The sequence below is a fragment of the Astatotilapia calliptera genome, chromosome 13, assembly GCF_900246225.1.
Source record: "Astatotilapia calliptera chromosome 13, fAstCal1.2, whole genome shotgun sequence".
Lineage (NCBI taxonomy): Eukaryota > Metazoa > Chordata > Actinopteri > Cichliformes > Cichlidae > Astatotilapia > Astatotilapia calliptera.
In genome coordinates, this window is record NC_039314.1 from 32,873,092 (window position 1) to 32,892,810 (window position 19,719).

The window sequence follows — 19,719 nt, forward strand, 5'->3', positions numbered from 1 at the left end:
CAGGTACACACACACACACACACACACACACACACACACCTGACACACAGCCCTAAAGCTACACCTCCAACCAGTAGGTGGGGGTAATGCGCCTGATTGTTGGAGTCAACTGAAGACGAAGAAAAAAGAACTACAGCCCCCAGGGGGCACTGCGGCCCGCAGACTGTAAACACACATGAAGGACGGAGAGAGCAGAGAGAAGCATGATCGGTGAGTCTACCGGACCGATCAGCTGATTGATCCGGTCAGTCAGCTGATCTGCTTTTTTTGGTTGATGCGGGTCAGTGAGGGTTCTGTGTGGGCTGTCCTGTGTGCGGATCGGTGGCTGTGTCCCAATTCAGGGTCTGCACGCTTGAAATACGCATTTTAAGGGCGATTACGTCACCGCCACGCGACGACGGCTGTCCCAATTCGAAGTGTACTTCAAATGCGCCGTCGATTTCCCCAAATATCAAGCGTGGTCCGGTGCACGCTTCGTGGTCCCATATATCACACAGTGGCTGTCTCCCAATTCAGGGTCTGCAGCCTTAAAGTACGCAGCCTCAACGATCCTCAAGGGCCGTGTACTCAAAGACCGCTAAGGCCGGAAGTGCGAGGCTTGTGAAATGGGACGGTCTAGCCTCCGTTGCGCTGATACTGTTGTTTGTCAATAAAGTTAAAAAAAAAAAAAAGCCTCCGTTGCGCTGCCCAGGTTGCCTAGCAACCATGATAATAACAGCTGGAAACGTGTCATAGCTTTGTTTGACAGAAATGAAGGAGAAAATCGTTTGTTCATTTGTTTGTTTGTTTCTACATGAGCTTTGATCATTCTCTGTGAGATGAAGCTCAGCTATTGAACAGCGTATATTTTAAAGTAAAGGCTTTAAAACCAAGTTAGTACAAACGTCACTAATGTCACATGACTTTGCCGACATGTGGCCAACAGGAATGTTTAATGGTCTTCGTTATTAAACATTTGCACATAAATAAGTGACATAATATTCAGTACTTAAAGTGTACTCTTCGGGCGCCCCTCATCCGCCGTTTTTTTCTGCAAATTTATCCACACCCACTGCTGCGCTATGCATTCTGGGATATGTTGGGCCACGAAGTCTACACCGCCACATCCTTAAAATTCAGGGAAATGAAGGACGCATTTCAGGGCCGCATTTTGAGCAGCCTTTGAATTGGGACAGCCTTCGGCGCGCCGCTGTGACGTAATCGGCCTTGAAATGCGGCCTTTAAGGCTGCAGACCCTGAATAGACTACTTGCACTAGGGCATGTGACGTATTTCCGTTTCCAAATAGTACCGCTTGTGCGTTTCCGGTACGTTTGCTTATCTATCGGTAGCTATGCTAATGTCGCTTTAGAATGAGTATAAAAAGGAAAGTATTTAAAACAGAACATTTTCAAAAACAGGAGAAGAAATACTCCGAGCATTGCTGTGTCCCACTTTGTTCAGCTTCAGCCAAATTCAACGGCATACTAAGTTTTCATGCCTTTCCGACCCATTCCGACTTGAGAAGACAATGGCTGGTAAACATACGCCGGGATCATTTCACGATTACCTCTCACACCAGGGTCTGCTGCAGACACTTTGCCAGTGATCAACTCATAGAGCCAACAACCCTCGATGGTCGAAGGAGGCTTATTAAAGGTGCTGTACCAACACTTTTTGAGTGGAATGGCTATAAAGTTGAACCACCGCGGCGTAGTGTTTGGGAGAGAACGGAGCGACGCCCTGAACTAGTTCCTCCTGACGATCAAGAAGAGCAAAGTCTTACAAGAGATCATGACTACTGCTCAGTCCCCGAGCCGTCTGCATTGGACATATCTGCATCAGCTGCAGAAGACCTGTCCAAAGACGTGGAGACTCTGAGGAAGGAAATACAGGAGTTACGTGTCCAGCGAGAATTTGGGTTACAGCGTTTTGCTGGCTCCGACACTGACATCCGATTCTATACCAGGTACATCTAAGTTCTATTCAAGCTAACTGTTTAAAATATACCAAGGTCACCATCAGTTAAATTTCAAGTGTTTCCAGTCTTAATGAAAACAAAATAGAAATTTACTTTTTCTCTGCTGATTGTATGTTTTATGTAGATGCTTTAGTATTTGAACGATATCCTAATGCTACAGGTAAAATACAACACCAAATACTCTTAATCAGACTATTTTATACAGCATACCATTAGCATATTTGTCACAGTTCACATTATTTTTATGTCAGTGTGTAATGTTAATTAATGATTGACACGATGTATGGCTCTCTCGTGAATAGATTTCCAAGCTATGATCATTTGATGGCATTCTGGGTTTTGATTGAGCCTTGCATCTATAAAATGATCCGGGTTTCAAGAGCCAAGTCAGCTGCCAATCGGAACGAAGAAGTGTTGACACCTGCACGCACATCAACAGTAGGTTATGGGTTTGTTGGTAGTTAGAACTAGAGGTGTAATGTTATTGTATTTATGTACAATAACATTACATTATGTACAGTAGCATACATACACAGGTGTATGTATGCTAGACTCAGTATCCTTTACATACATACACCTGTGCACTACAGCACCTCATTGTTTACCCCATGGTACAGTATGGTATGCATAACCATTACAAAACATTTAGCCAAGAAAAGCATAATTTTACTAGTTCATAGCTTAAGGAGTAACATTTTCCCTTTTGTTTTCACCTTCCAGAGGCAGCTGCTACAGCCAATTGACGAGTTTTTTTCTTTTCCTGGTTTTCCTGTCAGTTGGTTTGAAGGAGAGGGACCTGGCACACCGCTTTAACATACACCAGTCCACAGTGAGCCGCATTATTGCAACATGGACAAATTTTCTTGCCACTGCACTGGGGTCTCAATGCATCTGGCTTACACGTGAAGGAGTGCAAGCTTACCTCCCTGAGGAATTCAAAGATTTCTCAGACACCCAGATGATCCTTGACTGTACAGAGCTGAGGTGTCAGACACCATCCTCACCACTTCTCCAAAGTGAAATGTACTCTTCGTACAAATCCCACTGTACGATGAAAGCCCTGGTTGGCATAGCTCCACATGGTCCAGTGACATTCATCTCTAATCTGTATGCTGGTTCGGTTAGTGACAAGGAACTATTCAAACAATCAGGCATTGCTGAGAAGTTGACTGAAGACATGGCAGTGATGGTAGATAAGGGCTTCCTAATCACTGATTGTTGTAAATGCAAAGTGTACTGCCCACCTTTTCTATCTAAGCAGAAGCAGATGCCAGCATACCAGGTTAAGGAGACGCAGGCCATAGCCAGACTCAGGGTACATGTGGAGCGAGTCATTAGGAGGATCAAACAGAACAAACTTTTTGATAGCATCATTACCATGTCACATGTTTATAATATCAACCAACTGTTTGCAGTGGCATGTATGCTGTCAAATTACCAGAACACAGCATTAGTTAAAAAATGGGTTAAGGCTCTGATATCTATTCTGTGTGACTTACAGCAGTTATGACATGGTCTGATTTTCTCACCCAATAAAGGAATATTTAATATATCAGTCTACTCTTCATTCTATCAGACACAGTTATCACAGCTCGTACATTTTCCTTTTTACACATGTATGTAAGCATTGAGCCAAATTTAGTAATGTCAACATATTAAAAGAACAATATTTGTCTCTTATATATAATACATCTATATATACACTGTCACAGATACTCGTCTTTGAGTGAAGATTTGAGGTGATAAGAAATATAAATAACTGCAACTTGAATCTTTGACCCAGAGTTCAAGCTCACTGCTATAATACACACACACACACACACACACACACACACACACACACACACACACACACACACACACACACACACACACATATATATTTACAGTCCCGTGGTCTCAGCCTCAGATACTCAACTAATCAAAGTGATGTCATGACAAAAATGAATGACCAACAAAACATTTTTTCTCCTTCATTAATTTCAAACAAAGCTGTATGTAACGTTTCTCGTGGTTAGTATCATGGTTGCTAGGCAACCTGAACAGCGCGACGCAGGTTAGACCGTCCCGTCCCATTTCACAAGCCTCTCACTTCCGCACTTCTCGTACTTATAGTACGCACCGTACGTAGTGCGCGTAGTGCGCGTGCCTCAAGCGTGCAGACCCTGAATTGGGACACAGCCCACTCTGATTAGAGTTCAGGTGCTACACGCAGTGACGTCATTTTACTTTCAAAAGAACACGTGGCAAATAACCTACGTGAAGCTGAAGTGTGTGTGTGTGTGTGTGTCTGTCCTCAGTGTTTGTGCGCTTTAACCTGGGCCCTGGCGTCCCGGTGGAGTTGCAGGAGGAGGCGAGCGTGGCTCAGCTGAAGGAGGTGGTGGGGAGTCAGCAGGGGGTGCGGCCGGAGCGCCTCAAGGTGCTGTTTGCAGGCCGGGAGCTGCAGAGCACCGCCACACTGCAGGTACGCTAGAGGTCAGGGGTCACTGCGGGGTCGAGGCATCTGCAGGAGGAAGTGATCACTCAGAGGGGTCTACATGCCAGTGATCTCCTCCTCTTCCTCGACTTTCAGTAAAATTCCGGTTAAACTATCTAGTTTTCTCAAACAGGTCCTCTCCTTCTCCTCGTCTCACATGTGGACACTTTGGAACAATAGACTGATAACCGCTAGAAAGCCATTATTTACCAGAAACTGGTTTGAGAGCGGCATCTTGTTTGTAACTGACTTGTTAGACTCTAATGGTGCTTTACTGGATTATGTATCTTTTCTGAAGAGACACAATTTAGACTGCCCACTAAAAGATACCAGAAAGGTTTGTCATGCTATCCCATTAGCTCAGCTATTATGCAACACATTGTTACATTCTAACATCAAACCAGCGCTGCCAAGCTTCAAAATTGGAAACTTTAATTTAAATGATAGTACAATAAGTTTATTAGAGTGAACTTCAAATTGATTCTTTTCCATGAGTTTGACTCGGGTAGACGTGTGCAGGCCTTTCACGGGGATCAGTCACTAGTGGAAAAGGTGTTTTCTGAATTTGTTAAGTAGCCTGTTCCTCCAAAAGTTAAAGAAACCCATTTTAAGGTCATTAATAATAAATACCCCGTATCTGAATTTCTAAAAAGGAGGTTTACATTTGGACCCGTGTTCTTTTAGTGATTCAGCCTGTGAAACATTACACCATCTGTTTTTCTCATGTCCTGTATCAGCTGGTTGTCACTCAAATCAGTGAAAATAACTCCTCCCAGACTGAGCTCCAACAGGGAGATCAGTTTGAGAACAGAAAAAAACACCTCTGCACATGAAAAAACACTTAATACACCAAAGAAACACATGACAAGCAACGGGGGGGTGCAGCATCGGGAGGGAATAAGTGTCGAAGGCGTTTGGAAAGGGAAGGGAGATGAGTGTGTGCATATCAGTGTATATGTATGTGTGTGTCCAGAGTTCAGCTGGGACAGTGTCCTTCGCCCTGCCAGGCTAAGTAAACAGTCTTCCTGCCAACCCAGGTGGCCTTTATTCCTCTTTTAGGTTTTAGAGAACAGACTGTGAGAGAGTGTTCCAGGGAAAGTAATACAAAAAACACGAGACTAGACAAGGACACAAGAGGCTAAGCAGGGAAGCTAAGGGAGAGGAGGAGGAGAGGAGAAAAGTGCGACCGCCTTCGTCAAGAGCAAGAGCAGAATATAGATTACCTTCTATGCAATAATAACTCCAGTACTGAAAAGAATGGTTCAGATCCCTCCAATCTAAATAATTTCAGGCCAATTTCAAATCTGCCTGTCTTAGCCAACGTTCTGGAAAAGATAGTGGCTGCACAGGTTCATCGTCATCTCACTGGAAATAACCTGTACGAACAGTTTCAGTCCGGCTTCCGTTCATGTCACAGTACAGAAACATGTCTAGTAAAAATCACCAATGATCTTCTGCTTGCAGCTGACTCTGGACTCATCTCCATCCTCATTCTTCTTGAGCTTACAGCAGCTTTTGCCACAATCTCCCACCACATCCTTCTTCACAGATTAGCATCTATTGGCATCAGTGGTACAGCACTCGCCTGGTTTACTCTGGCTGCTCACAGTTTGTTCAATTACTCTCTCACAGATCAGTATCTACTCCAGTTAATTCTGATGTACCCCAAGGCTCTGTCCTGGGTCCTTTACTTTTTATCATCTATCTCCTACCCCTAGGTAATATTATCAGGAAGCCTAACTTCCAGTTTCACTGCTGCGCAGATGACACCCAGCTCCAAACCCACAGCTACTCTCCCACCCACATCCATTTCTGACTGTTTAAGTGAAATCAAGGTCTGGTTTACTCACAACTTTCTTAAATTTAATAAAACAGAATTCATTTTAATAGGCACCAAATCAAAACTGACCAAAGTCCCAACCAGTCTTTCATTATCCATCGATGACTGTTGTCACACCCTCCCCTCAGGTTAAGAGTCTTGGTGTCATCATCGACAGCGCTCTGTCCTTCGCAGCACATATAAATTATATTTTCATCTCTGTAATATTAACCGCCTTCGTCCTTCACTCACTTCAAACAGTACCGCCATACTTGTCGATGCTCTTGTCACATCTCGTTTAGCTTACTGTGAATCCCTTTCTTTGTGGTCTACCTCATAAATCTCTCCATAAATTGCAGTTAGTTCAAAATACAGCTGCTCGTATTATTTCCAGAATTAGATCCACTGAACATATAACAGCTGTTCTTAAACAGCTCCATTGGCTTCCAGTTCACCACCATGTCAATTTCAAGATCCTTCTTCTCACTTTCAAAGCGCTTCATAACCTCGCTCCTCCATATTTATCTGATCTTCATACGTACTCACTCCATCGTACACTCCGCTCTTCTTCCCTTCTGTCTGTTCCACCTGCTCGCCTGACTACCATTGGACTCAGAGCCTGTCACTAATGAGCCAAACGCTCTCACCACTTTTAAATCATGTCTCAAAACTCATCTATTCAGCATTGCATACAGCTGATCTGTCTTAGTCCATTTTTACCTTGCTCAGTTTTTATATTTGCTTTTATACTTTTATGACTGAATGACTGACTAAATTAGATTTTACCATGTTTAATATATTTTTTGCTGCTATTGCTCACGTGTTTTTGTAAGGTGACCTTGAGCGTCTGAAAGGCGCCTATAAATAAAATGTATTATTATTATTATTATTATATGGATCATTTACATCCATCTGTCTCTACTGTGATTAACAGTATCATCCGCTTAGGTAAATACCATCTACATTATAGCCAGTGGAGAAATACTACACCGTCCTCCACGTGGGTCATTATTCACGTCACTGAAGAAACTGAAATCCAGCAGATCTGTTAAAATCTATGATGACGTTTCTCATCTGTTACTGTTTTGATTTTTGCCTCCAGTCTTTTGTTGTTTTTGTTGTCTTTGAATATTGTTCTACAGTTTTATCCTCTACGACAGTTTGTATTTGCATTGTTTTAATTATTAATTTAAAAAAAAAACCCTCCTCTTCCTCCTCCTGTCACTCAGGGCTGCGACCTCCCAGAGCAGAGCACCGTCCACGTCGTCCTCCCTCCTTCAGGCGCCTCCTTTCAGCGGCTCATGCAGGAGCACCGAGCTGAGGACGGAGAGGAGGAGCAGGAGCAGGGCTCTTTGACCAGGCTGGACCTCAGCTCTTCTCGACTCCCTGCCAACAGTGAGGGAGGAGAGGGCAGAGCAGAGGGGGAGAGTCTGAAGGAGGTGCAGGCTGGAGCTCACAGCAGTGAGTATGTCATGGTTACAGGTGCCTCGATGCCCCGTCCCTTGCTGCTGCTGAAATTCCTGAAATGTAATGTTTTTTCTAATGAAACAAATAGCACACTGGACTCTCAGAAAGACTTATTTATTTATTTTATAACCGATTTTTATTCAATTTAAATTTTATTTTAACTGTTGCCTCAGCTGACAGTACATCCTGTTTGAGTCCCGAGTTTACGAGGGCACCTGAATGCATCACCTGTCTCTGATCAGTGATCCATCACACACCTGAGATGGAGGTGTGAGGGAGGAGTCTGATATATTTCTGATGAAAGAATTAAAAATGAGCTGAAACACGTTTTTATACATGAAACACATGAAGTGCTGTAATACTCCCTTCAGAGTAGTATTACTCAGTACCTCGCTGGAGCTGTGAGTTCCAGTGCTTCTTGTTTCTTATGTACGATGATAAAGTAAAACGTTTGTATAGAAATGTTCCTGAGCACTTGAGCGCCACCTTCTGGTTGCAGTAGCACATTACATTCTTTCTGCTGCCTGGAAAAGACGAGTACCACCAAATACCCTGAAATTGTATTTATAACCCTAATCATGCTTGGCAGCACCTTACTACTCTGACTGTGTACTGTGTGTAAAGGTGTGCGTACCTGCAGTACCTTCTTCGTGTTCTGTAAGAGCTGCCGCTCCATCGAGCCAGGAAAACTGCGAGCGCGCTGCCGACGCTGCAAACAGACGGCGCTGACGCTCAGCAGGGTGAGAGACGTTTCTGCTTAAACTATACTTTTATTACAGTGCTTATACTGCAGTACTTGTACTACAGTGCTTATACTGCAGTACTTGTACTGCAGTGCTTGTACTACAGTGCTTATACTGCAGTACTTGTACTACAGTGCTTGTACTACAGTGCTTGTACTACAGGGTGGTCCATTTATATGGATACACCGTAATAAAATGGGAATGGTTGGTGATATTAAAGTCCTGTTTGTGGCACATTAGTATATGTGAGGGGGCAAACTCCTCAAGATGAGCGGTGACCATGGTGGCCATTTAGAAGTCGGCCATCTTGGATACAACTTTTGTTTTTTCAATAGGAAGAGGGCCATGTGACATATCAAACTTATTGGTAATGTCACAAGAAAAACAATGGTGGGCTTGGTTTCAACGTAACTTTATTCTTTCATGAGTTATTTACAAGTTTCTGACCACTTATAAAATGTGTTCAATGTGCTGCCCATTGTGTTGGATTGTCAATGCAACCCTCTTTTCCCACTCTTTACACACTGATAGCAACACCGCGGGAGAAATGCCAGCACAGGCATCCAGTATCCGTAGTTTCAGGTGCTGCACATCTCGTATCTTCACACCATAGACAATTGCCTTCAGATGACCCCAAAGATAAAAGTCTAAGGGGGTCAGATCGCGAGACCTTGGGGGCCATTCAACTGGCCCATGACGACCAATCCACTTTCCAGGAAACTGTTCATCTAGGAATGCTCGGACCTGCACCCATAATGTGGTGGTGCACCATCTTGCTGGAAAAACTCAGGGAACATGCCAGCTTCAGTGCATAAAGAGGGAAACACATCATCATGTAGCAATTTCAAATATCCAGTGGCCTTGAGGTTTCCATTGATGAAGAATTGACCCACTGTTGTTGTGCCCCATATACCACACCAAACCATCACTTTTGTTGTTCCAACAGTCTTGGAGGGATCCATCCAATGTGGGTCAGTGTCAGACCAATAGCGGTGGTTTTGTTTGTTAACTTCACCATTCACATAAAAGTTTGCCTCATCGCTGAACAAAATCTTCTGCGTGAACTGAGGGTCCTGTTCCAGTTTTTGTTTTGCCCATTCTGCAAATTCTGTGCACCGATCTGGGTCATCCTCGCTGAGATGCTGCAGTAGCTGGAGTTTGTAAGGGTGCCATTTGTGAGTAGCTAATATCCGCCAAAGGGATGTTCGACTAATGCCGCTCTCCAGTGACATGCGGCGAGTGCTACGCTGTGGGCTCTTGCTGAATGAAGCTAGGACAGCCACTGATGTTTCTTCATTAGTGACAGTTTTCTTACATCCACATTTTGGCAAATCCAACACTGAACCAGTTTCACGAAACTTAGCAAGCAGTTTGCTAACTGTAGCATGGGAGATGGGTGGTCTCGTAGGGTGTCTTGCATTGAAATCTGCTGCAATGACCCGGTTACTGCGTTCACCAGATATCAACATGATTTCACTCCTCACGTGTTAACCTCTTCGACATGTCAATGGCTGTGAACAAAGAGAAACTTGTAAATAACTCATGAAAGAATAAAGTTACGTTGAAACCAAGAACACCATTGTTGTTCTTGTGACATTACCAATAAGTTTGATGTGTCACATGGCCCTCTTCCTATTGAAAAAACAAAAGTTGTATCCAAGATGGCCGACTTCTAAATGGCCACCATGGTCACCACCCATCTTGAGGAGTTTGCCCCCTCACATATACTAATGTGCCACAAACAGGACTTTAATATCACCAACCATTCCCATTTTATTACGGTGTATCCATATAAATGGACCACCCTGTACAGTGTTTGTACTACAGTACTTGTATTACAGTAGTTATACTGCAGTGCTTGTACTACAGTACTTATACTGCAGTACTTGTATTACAGTGCTTATACTGCAGTGCTTGTACTACAGTACTTGTATTACAGTACTTATACTGCAGTGCTTGTACTACAGTACTTGTATTACAGTACTTATACTGCAGTACTGCACTGACTGTGTGTGTTGCAGGGTCCGTCCTGCTGGGACGACGTGCTCCTTTCCGGTCGCATCCATGGCATCTGTCAGTCAGAGGATTGTCAAGGCAACGAAGCGGTAAGGGGCGAGGCTTCACCAAAAAGCTGAATCAGTGATGAATCAGAAAATAAGCAGCGGCTCAGAGACTTATCTGCAAACTATTGATCAGCTGTCAGAGGGGTGGAGCATGACTTCAGTTTTTTTCCCCAGATATTTTTATTGAATTTTCTGCATCCATTTTACAAAAGACAACTTGAAAAATATGCCGTTTTCTTTTTGAAGAACGTAAAACAATATGAAACATACATTCCACCTCATAATTACAAGAGTACCAGTAGGTGTACAAAAAGGAAAAAAAAAAGGATCCAAGCTAATAATACAAATAGTAAACCCTGGAGTACAAGATAGCAGTTCCTGAGTGGACAAGAGAGATATGCAGAGTTTCAGAACCCACACCCCTACACAAACAAAAAACAAAACGGAACAAACAAAATGAGTGGTCAGCTTAGTCGTCGAAATAAGTCGAATCCGTAAGAAAAAAGAAATATGTATAAAGTAGATAAATAAATGCCATCATAAAGTGCAGGCACAATAGAGTCTGTATAGTTAAGCATTAGATAAAATAGAATAAAGTCTGAGCTGGCTAACTGGGAGTGTTACGGGACTGGAAAGTCTGCACATGATCAAAAAAGGGTTGCCAGATCTTAAAAAATTTGACCATAGACCCACGCAGGGTGAATTTAATCTTTTCGAGTTTGCTAAAATGCAAAGCATCTCTGATCCAGATTTCCCAGGATGGGGGAGAAGGGGACTTCCAACATAACAATATTCTGCGTCTTGCCAATAAGGTGAGAAATGCTACCAAATCCGCCTGGGGCGTCGGCAAGACAACTGTATCAGGAAGAACCCCAAACAAAGGGGTTGAGGGCACAGGTTGGAGGGTTAGCTGGATGATCTTTGATAGAGTCAGAAAAATATTAATCCAGTATTGTTTGATGGATGGACATGACCAAAACATATGTATTAAAGAGGCAGGTGTTTGATGACAGCAGTTGCAATCAGGGCTAAGGTTGGGGTATATTGGAGCTAGTCTGGCTTTAGTCCAGTGTACGCGGTGTAAAATCTTACATTGAATTAACCTGTGTTTGGCACATAATGAGGAGCCATGGACCCGGTAAAGAATTTTATCTCAAAAGACATCCTGAATCACACATCCCAAATCCTGCTCCCATGCCATTTTAATAGCCGAGGTTGAGGAGTTGCCAAATGAACATATTCTCCCATACAGACAAGAGATCAGGCCCTGTGATGAAGGGGGAGGCAATAGAAGGTTATCAAAGTCATGACAAGGAGGTCTAGATGGGAACTGAGAGGATTTCTCCTTAACAAAACTCCGGATTTGTAAGTAGCGAAAAAAGTGACTTTTTGGAAGGCCAAATTTAAATGAGAGCTGTTTAAAAGAGGCAAATGTATTCTGAATATACAGATCAGAAAAAGACCTGATACCCAAGGAGGCCCACAAACAAAAAGCACCATCAACTAACGAAGGCTGAAAAGAGGGATTTTTCAAAATGGGTGACTGAAGGGAAAAAAGTTCAGCTTAAAATAACGACGAAATTGATGCCATATTTTCAAGGTAACTTTGACAATAGTGTTATTATAAAAACCTGCACTCGGAGGCTGCTTTTGGGCATAAATCAGGGCTGGTAAAGAGGATGAGGCACAGGAAGAAATCTCCAAGCTCAGCCACGCCGGGGCATTATTCATACCTTCCCCCTGTAGCCAGTACCTGAGAATACGAATATTACATGCCCAATAATAGAACATAAAGTTTGGTAAAGCCAACCCCCCCATCTTTTTCAGTCTTTGAAGATATGTCTTGCGTATTCTAGGGTTTTGTTTTTTTTTTGTTCCAAATGAACCGAGAGAATCTTGTCTAATTTAACAAAAAAAGAAATTGGGATAAATACAGGGACACACTGAAAAAGAAAAGAACATTTTGGAAGGATGTTCATTTTAATTGCATTTATACGCCCTGCCACAGACAGATGGAGAAGAGACCATCTGTCCAAATCCTGCCTAACTTTCTCCACAAGTGGGTTGAAATTAAGCTTGAAAAGATTATGAAATCGACTTGTAATTTTAACCCCTAAATATGTACAGTTGTCCAATACAAGTCGAAAAGGCAGTGCTGTACACTGATATTTCTGTGCAGCAGCATTCAGAGGGAACAGTTCACTCTTGCCGAGATTCAGCTTATAGCCAGAAATAAGGCTAAACTGTTCAAGTATTGAGAGCACCAAAGGAAATGAGGATGCTGGTTTTGAGACATAAAGAAGCAAATCATTTGTATATAAGGAGACCTTTTGTTCCATACCATTTCTAGTAACCCCGGTGATACCTGGGTTAGATCTCAGCGATATGGCCAAGGGCTCCATTGCAATTGCAAAGAGCAATGGCGACATGGGACAGCCCTGCCTAGTCCCTCTGAACAGAGGAAAAAAGTCAGAATATGTGCCATTTGTTTTGACAGCGGCAAACAGGGAAGTATAAAAAAGTTCCAACCAGGAGATGATTATCCACACGCATCGCTAAAAGTTTAGCAAGGATTTTATAGTCCACATTTAACAAAGAAATGGGACGGTATGAGCCACATTGTAATGGATCATTATCCTTTTTTAAGATCAAGGGTATAGATGCCTGTAGTAGAGAAGGTGGGAGGGATCCAACTTCAAGTGAATGCTTATACATATTTACCATGAGTGGGGCCAGTCTAGGCATAAATTTACGATAGAACTCAACGGGAGACCCGTCCTGTCCAGGACACTTAGAACACTGCAATTTGCTGATAGCTTTCAGGATCTCTTCTACAGTTATTGGTCCCTCCAGCCGAAGACTGTGTGTTTGATCAATTGATGGGAGTTTAAGATGATTGAAAAAGGAGTCCAAAGATTCAGTGCTAAATACAGATTCAGACGCATAAAGAGAATAAAAGTCTCGAAATTGGTTATTAATTATTTTAGGATCCATAGAAACACTGTTTGATGTCTGAATCCGAGGAATGGAATGTGCAGCTGCTGCACTACGAAGCTGATGGGAAAGCAGTTTACTGGCCGTATCCCCATACTCATACTGGGAGTGCTGACACTTCAACAGCATCTCTTCAGCCCGAGCAGAGGACAGGTGATTAAACTCAGTCTGCAAGGACAGCCTGTCGTTATAGGAATGGGTATCGTTTAGGTTTTATCCAATACCAGTACCAAACCGGTACTTTTGAAACGGTGCCGGTGCTTAAACGGTGCTCGAACCGGTGCTTAAAGAATGGAGAACACAAACTTTGTCCAAAAACCTCTCATGTTCAGCTGTTTTTTTGTAAAAAGATAACAATGTTAGCCTTTTCTGCAGCTATGGGGCATATATGGTATCACTCTTGGCTGGAAGCAGTGCTTAAACAATAGAAAAAACAAACTTTGTCCAAAAACCTCTCATGTTTAGCTGTTTTCCACTTTTTGTTTGGTCATTTTAGCCTTTTTGGCCAGGGTGAAGGGAGCATCTGCTATCAAACAAGAAGACAGCCGCATGTAACTACGACGGTGTTTACTAGTTCACCTTACGTGCATTAATGTGATAACATGGTTAGCCTACTCAACGTAAATGACACACGAACAACATGAAGCTACTCACGCAGAGAATAACTGCTGCTGCTGCCATTATCATCCGTTATCATTTCTGCTCTAATCTTCGGGTTTTTGGGAGATGTTGCAAACTCTGGGTCTGATAACAGGCACCACACCCGCAGTAGATGTGCTCGATGTGTGTGGCTTTATTTTTGTGCCACTATTCTGAGTGTACGTAAAAAAAATTTGAACGCACGTAAAAAAAAATTGCAGTTGCAAGTGTTGCATTTTGAGGTGAAATTTATTTTGCCTCAAACGAGGCAGTGGCAGAGGAACACAGAGTGGCAGAGTTTGAAATATTACTGTTTCTGGGTCACAAAATAAACTTTAAAGATATTTTCATGCCAGAATGGTGCTGTGTAAACTTCTAATATCTGCTCGATTCATCAAGACATCACATATTTGCACAAGTGCTCTAACGTTTTTGGAGCACTTACGAAGTCTAAAATGATCTGAAATTTTTAGGTGTGTTTCTTGTAAAAACACAAAATTGCAAATGATGGAGGACCTTGCTCCTTTTAATAGGCTGATTCAGACCTTTACAATTCCAGCTACAGAACGTAAACGAGTGACCTGCTTGTTGGTTATTAATATTTAGTTGCGATACCATGTTAGAATAAAGACAAAAAAACAAAAGCTGACCGGTGAGAAGCACAGAAAGAACAAAGTCAGTGTACAGAACAGTACAACATAAAAACAAAGAGAACGCCCAAACTTCCCCCTAAATGCTGAAGCATCTTCCCAAACAAGATGCGCGCACCCCCCACCAAATACACCCCTGAGCACTTCTTCCCAACCATCCAAAGTCTCAGTTGAGTTCAAGCTCCTTACAATACAAGGCAGAGACAAATCAAGGATTGTATAAAAATATATTAGAACAAGACACATCCTATAAATCAAGTTCACCTCAAATAAATGTTACTAAAAAAATAAAAAAAATAAAAAATTTCACAGAAGTTAACCAAGATGAACATATCAGCCTAACGGGCTAAGACACTTATGTGTCCTGAGAGGCAGGGCCCCCCAGGATCTTATTGGCAAAGTCCGTGGCAGACGCAGGATCAGTAAACTTACGTACAACTCCATCTGGAAGTGATATCCTCAGTTCCGCTGAATAGAACAGGCCGAACTTGATCCCAGGACTAGAGTGCAGAAGGTGCTTCAAACTAGTAAACTGCGAACGTTTTTTAGCCACTGCAGGTGTGAAGTCTGGAAAAATGGAGATCCTTCTGCCCTGGTAAAGTAGAGGAGAGTTTGCTCCTGCAAGACGTAGCAGCTGTTCCTTGACATGGAAGTAGTGGACTCTAATGAGCAGTGGGCAAGGAGGTGCTCCATCTCTGGGCTTTGGTCCAAGGGATCTGTGAACCCGATCCAACAGAGGTGCTTCATTCCGTTTCAGAAGATCTTGCAGGAGATGGGAAATAAACTCGCTAGGGTTAGATTCAATTCAATTCAATTCAATTTATTTATATAGCGCCAAATCACAACAAAAGTCGCCTCAAGGCGCTTCATAGATACAGAGAAAAACCCAACAATCATATGACCCCCTATGAGCAAGCACTTTGACGACAGTGGGAAGGACAAACTCCTTTTTAACAGGAGGAAACCTCCGGCAGAACCAGGCTCAAGGAGGGGCGGGGCCATCTGCTTCACACCATGGTGTCTAACAGCGCCCCGCCTCACTTCAGTTTTTCCGGGAACTTTTGATTGTCACATGAGCCATCACAGATAATGTCATTGATTAAGCCAGGTGGAGTGTGTGTGTCTGTCTTCAGGAGTTTTACATGAAGTGTGCGTCTCACCCGACGTCAGATGATGACCTTTCCGTGGCCCTCGACCTCATCATGACCAACACCAGAGGCGTGCCCTGTATCGCCTGCACCGATGTCATGTACAGCGCACACACACACACACGGACACACACACACACACCACCCATCACCCATCAGCCAGGTGTAATCCCACCCCTTCTGCCTCTCAGGGGCGTGGTCCTGGTCTTCCAATGCTCGGAGCGTCATGTGATCTGTCTCGACTGTTTCCAGCGTTATTGCCAGACGCGCCTGAATGACCGGCAGTTTGTGTACCATCCTGTGATTGGCTACTCGCTGCCGTGTGCAGGTGGGGACAAGGGGTGTGGTCAATGCAACCTTCACTCTCTGTAGAAATATGTCAGAACAAGACTGCCCAAGAATCTGAATTCATTTTCAATGATCATTGTTCATTAACTGCAGACAGGAGCATGCGACATTATCAGACATGTGTGAGTGTGCACACGCGTGTAAACATGTTTCATGTGTTAATGTTTCAGTCGGCTGCGACGACTCTCTGATTAAAGAAGTTCATCATTTCAGGATCCTGGGAGATGAGCAGGTACACGCAGTACTGCATCACAAAGATAATTATACAAATACTCTCACACTTACTGTGAGTGAAACATTGTGAAGTCTGTCAACACTCGGCCAACAAAAAATGATCAAAAAATAAAAACAAATAAATAAATAAAAGAGTGAACGTGGCAGACAGATGTCAGACAGACTCTCAAATATGAAATCCCTGAAGAAGATTTTTGTAAGCAAATGGGAACCAGTAAGAGCCAATGAGAGGCCTCTGCCTCAATCCTAGCCAATTACTGTGAGCAGAAAGGGGTTACCATGGCAACGATAACGCAAGAAAACCAAAATTCATCCAGTGAGCATGCTCCAGGTGAGTCAGCTGAACCACCTGCACCCTCAGTCACCTTTGCTGTGTCCTCTCAGTATGGGCGCTACCTGCAGTATGGCGCTGAGGAGTGTCTGCTCACCACTGGAGGAATGATGTGTCCATCACCTGGCTGTGGGGCGGGGCTTCTCCCACCTGATGGCAGAAGGAAGTTGGAGTGTGACCGCCGGCTTGGCTGCGGCTTTGTCTTCTGCAGACTCTGCAGGGGGGAGTACCATGAGGGGGCGTGTCAGGCAGTGACAGCCCCGCCCACAGGGGAAGCAGCACAGGTGAGCTGGCCAGTTACAGAGGTTGTAGGACGATGACGAAAATAAAACAATCAGCTGACTCCTCTTCTTCCTCAGGGCTTCGTGGTCGGGGAGGAGGCGTCGCTCATGGGGAGATGGGAGCCAGCGTCTCTGCTCGTCATCGCCGAGTCGACCCGGCCCTGCCCAACGTGTTCGGTTCCCGTGGAGAGAAATGGTAAGGGACGGCTGTGGTGTCATACATGTCGAGGATCGTGTGACAATGGCTGACACGCTGTCTCCCCCTGCAGGCGGCTGCATGCACATGCACTGCCCGCTGTGCAAGGCCGAGTGGTGCTGGCTCTGTGGAGTCCCCTGGAACAGAGAGTGTATGGGAAACCACTGGTTCAGTTAAACGGGTCACATCCCTGCTTGCGGTCACAGAAAAGACTGATGGCTTTAACATGTTCTTCCTTTTTGTTGAAGCCCTTTCACAATAAAAGTCAAATGAAGTTTTTAGTCTGACTGACTGACTGTTTGAATAAACATGTGGATCCAACAGTGGGAAAAATGTTTATTTTCACCCTTGGACTTTCAGGTTTTACTGTCTCCTTTGTTAATTTGAGTAAACATTTCTGAGTTAAAATATCTTCACGTGTATGCTGAATCGTCCAGGTAAAGAAAGTTGATTCTGTTCATCTGGACGTTTTCAGATGAGAAACGTTTCATCATCAGGTGCTACGGTGGCCCCTAGAGACAAAGCACGTACAAACTCCAAAACACAACGGAAGTGCTCCAGGACGTAACTACACAAGCCAGGTACTTCCTGGCTTGTGTAGTTACTAGGTACCAAAGGCTGCTTGAAATGCGGCCCTCAAACGCATCCTTTATTTCCCTGAATTCTAAGGATGGGTCGGTGTAGCCTTCATGGCCCAACATATCCCAGACTTCATAGTGCGGTGGTGGGTGTGGATAATTTTGCCAAAGAAAACAGTTGAAGCGGGGTGGCCGAAGAGTAAAATTTCAAAAGTAAGTACTGAATATTATGTCACTTATTTATGCGCAAATGTTTAATAATGAAGAACATTAAAACATACTGTTGGCCACATGTTGGCAAAGTTATGTGCCATTAGCGATGTTTGTACTAACTTGGTTTTAAAGCCTTTACTTTAAAATATGCGCCGTTCAATAGTCGACCTTAATCTTACAGAGATTGTGATGATTTTGTAGATAATTAAAGTCAGTCATATATCCACAAACACAACAAGCTGAAAGTCAGTGATGCTGCTCGGTTTGCAGTCCTGAATATCACGGCACAAGCAGGATTCACTGCACTGTTAATGTTAGCTATGTTATATTGCTGCCTCTGTTCGGTGGTGTCAAGCCAAACGGACTTTAACGTGTGTTTGAACGAGCTGACGGTTCACTCGTTAAGCTAAAAGAAAGATGCTTTAATCACAGGAGTCAAACATGTGTCCACTGTATATGTTTAAAAGTAAGCTAGTCAGTTTTGAAGATTAACAAAGACTAACACTGAGCAGTGCTGATTTTCTAACACTGGAAAATAACTCAAAATGTTAGAAATATTCGAGTGTTAGAAAATCAGTGTTAGTCTTTGTTAATCTTCAAAACTGACTAGCTTACTTTTAAACATTTAAACACTGTCAAAAGTGTTAATTTAACACTCAACAGTGTTGTATTTAACACTCAGAGGAGTGGACCCATATAGACACTCTCTAGTGTTAATTTAACACTGGAGATTTTGCTGTGTATAAGGATGTTATGTGTTTGTAGACTTTCTGCCCAGTTTGACCCATTTAGCAGAAGTCAGCCTGTTTAAGGCTCTGATATCTATTCTGTATGACTTAAAGCAGTTATGACATGGTCTGATTTTCTCACCAAATTAATGAATATTTCATATATCAGTCTACTCTTCATTCTATCAGAAACAGTTATCACAGCTTGTACATTTTCTTTTTACACATGTATGTAAGCATTGAGCCAAATTTAGTAATGCCAACATATTAAAAGAACAACATTTGTCTCTTATATATAATACATCTATATATACACTGTCACAGATACTTGTCTTTGAGTGAAGATTTGAGGTGATAAGAAATATAAATAACTGCAACTTGAATCTTTACTGAAGCTCAGTATTTGACACAGAGTTCATGTTCACTTCTGTAATAACTAATAATGATTAATATAATAACTATAATATTGGCCATATTATATTTACATTACCAAAGTGATATGACTTTAGTCTCACGAACAACATTACAGGGCTCTAGAGTGCGACCAATTTGGTCGCAAATGTGACCAAATTTTTCAGTGGTGCGACTAAAAAGAAAAATTTGGTTGCACCTTTGCGACCAAATGTTCGGGTAGCAAAAAAACAAAAAATCTGCAACCTTCCCTGTGGTCAACAACAGACACACATTATGCCCCTATCGTGGACTAAACCAATCAGAGATAGTAAGGGGCGGGACCTCTCTGATTGGCCGTGGTCCAGTTGAAAGTGCAGGTGGAAGTGGGAGGTGAGTAGCTTGAATAAAGCGATATCAATTCATTAAATCCTGAATCGACTTTTAAATATAACTGTGTTT

At 43.0% G+C, this 19,719-nt stretch overlaps 2 protein-coding genes across 4 annotated transcripts; both read left to right on the top strand.

Annotated features, from left to right (window-relative positions):
• Nucleotides 1-87: 87 nt before the first annotated feature.
• On the top strand, nt 88-17,671 carry prkn (parkin RBR E3 ubiquitin protein ligase). Of its 2 annotated transcripts, XM_026189994.1 has the most exons (11): nt 91-210; nt 4,260-4,423; nt 7,484-7,715; nt 8,346-8,461; nt 10,486-10,569; nt 15,944-16,059; nt 16,150-16,286; nt 16,477-16,538; nt 16,925-17,155; nt 17,231-17,348; nt 17,422-17,671. In XM_026189994.1, the coding sequence occupies exons 1-11, from the start codon at nt 204-206 to the stop codon at nt 17,523-17,525; spliced, it is 1,371 nt and encodes a 456-aa protein (XP_026045779.1). In that variant the 5' UTR covers nt 91-203; the 3' UTR covers nt 17,526-17,671. The 2 variants fall into 2 exon arrangements, with proteins under 2 accessions (XP_026045778.1, XP_026045779.1); XM_026189993.1 differs by having other exon boundaries at nt 88-210; nt 15,944-16,286.
• LOC113034870 (THAP domain-containing protein 2-like) lies at nt 1,202-3,466 on the top strand. Of its 2 annotated transcripts, none has more exons than XM_026189995.1 (3): nt 1,202-1,947; nt 2,262-2,397; nt 2,680-3,466. In XM_026189995.1, exons 1-3 carry the CDS (start codon nt 1,352-1,354, stop codon nt 2,770-2,772), a joined length of 825 nt encoding a protein of 274 aa, XP_026045780.1. In that variant the 5' UTR covers nt 1,202-1,351; the 3' UTR covers nt 2,773-3,466. The 2 variants fall into 2 exon arrangements, with proteins under 2 accessions (XP_026045780.1, XP_026045781.1); XM_026189996.1 differs by having other exon boundaries at nt 2,736-2,751.
• Nucleotides 17,672-19,719: the final 2,048 nt, after the last annotated feature.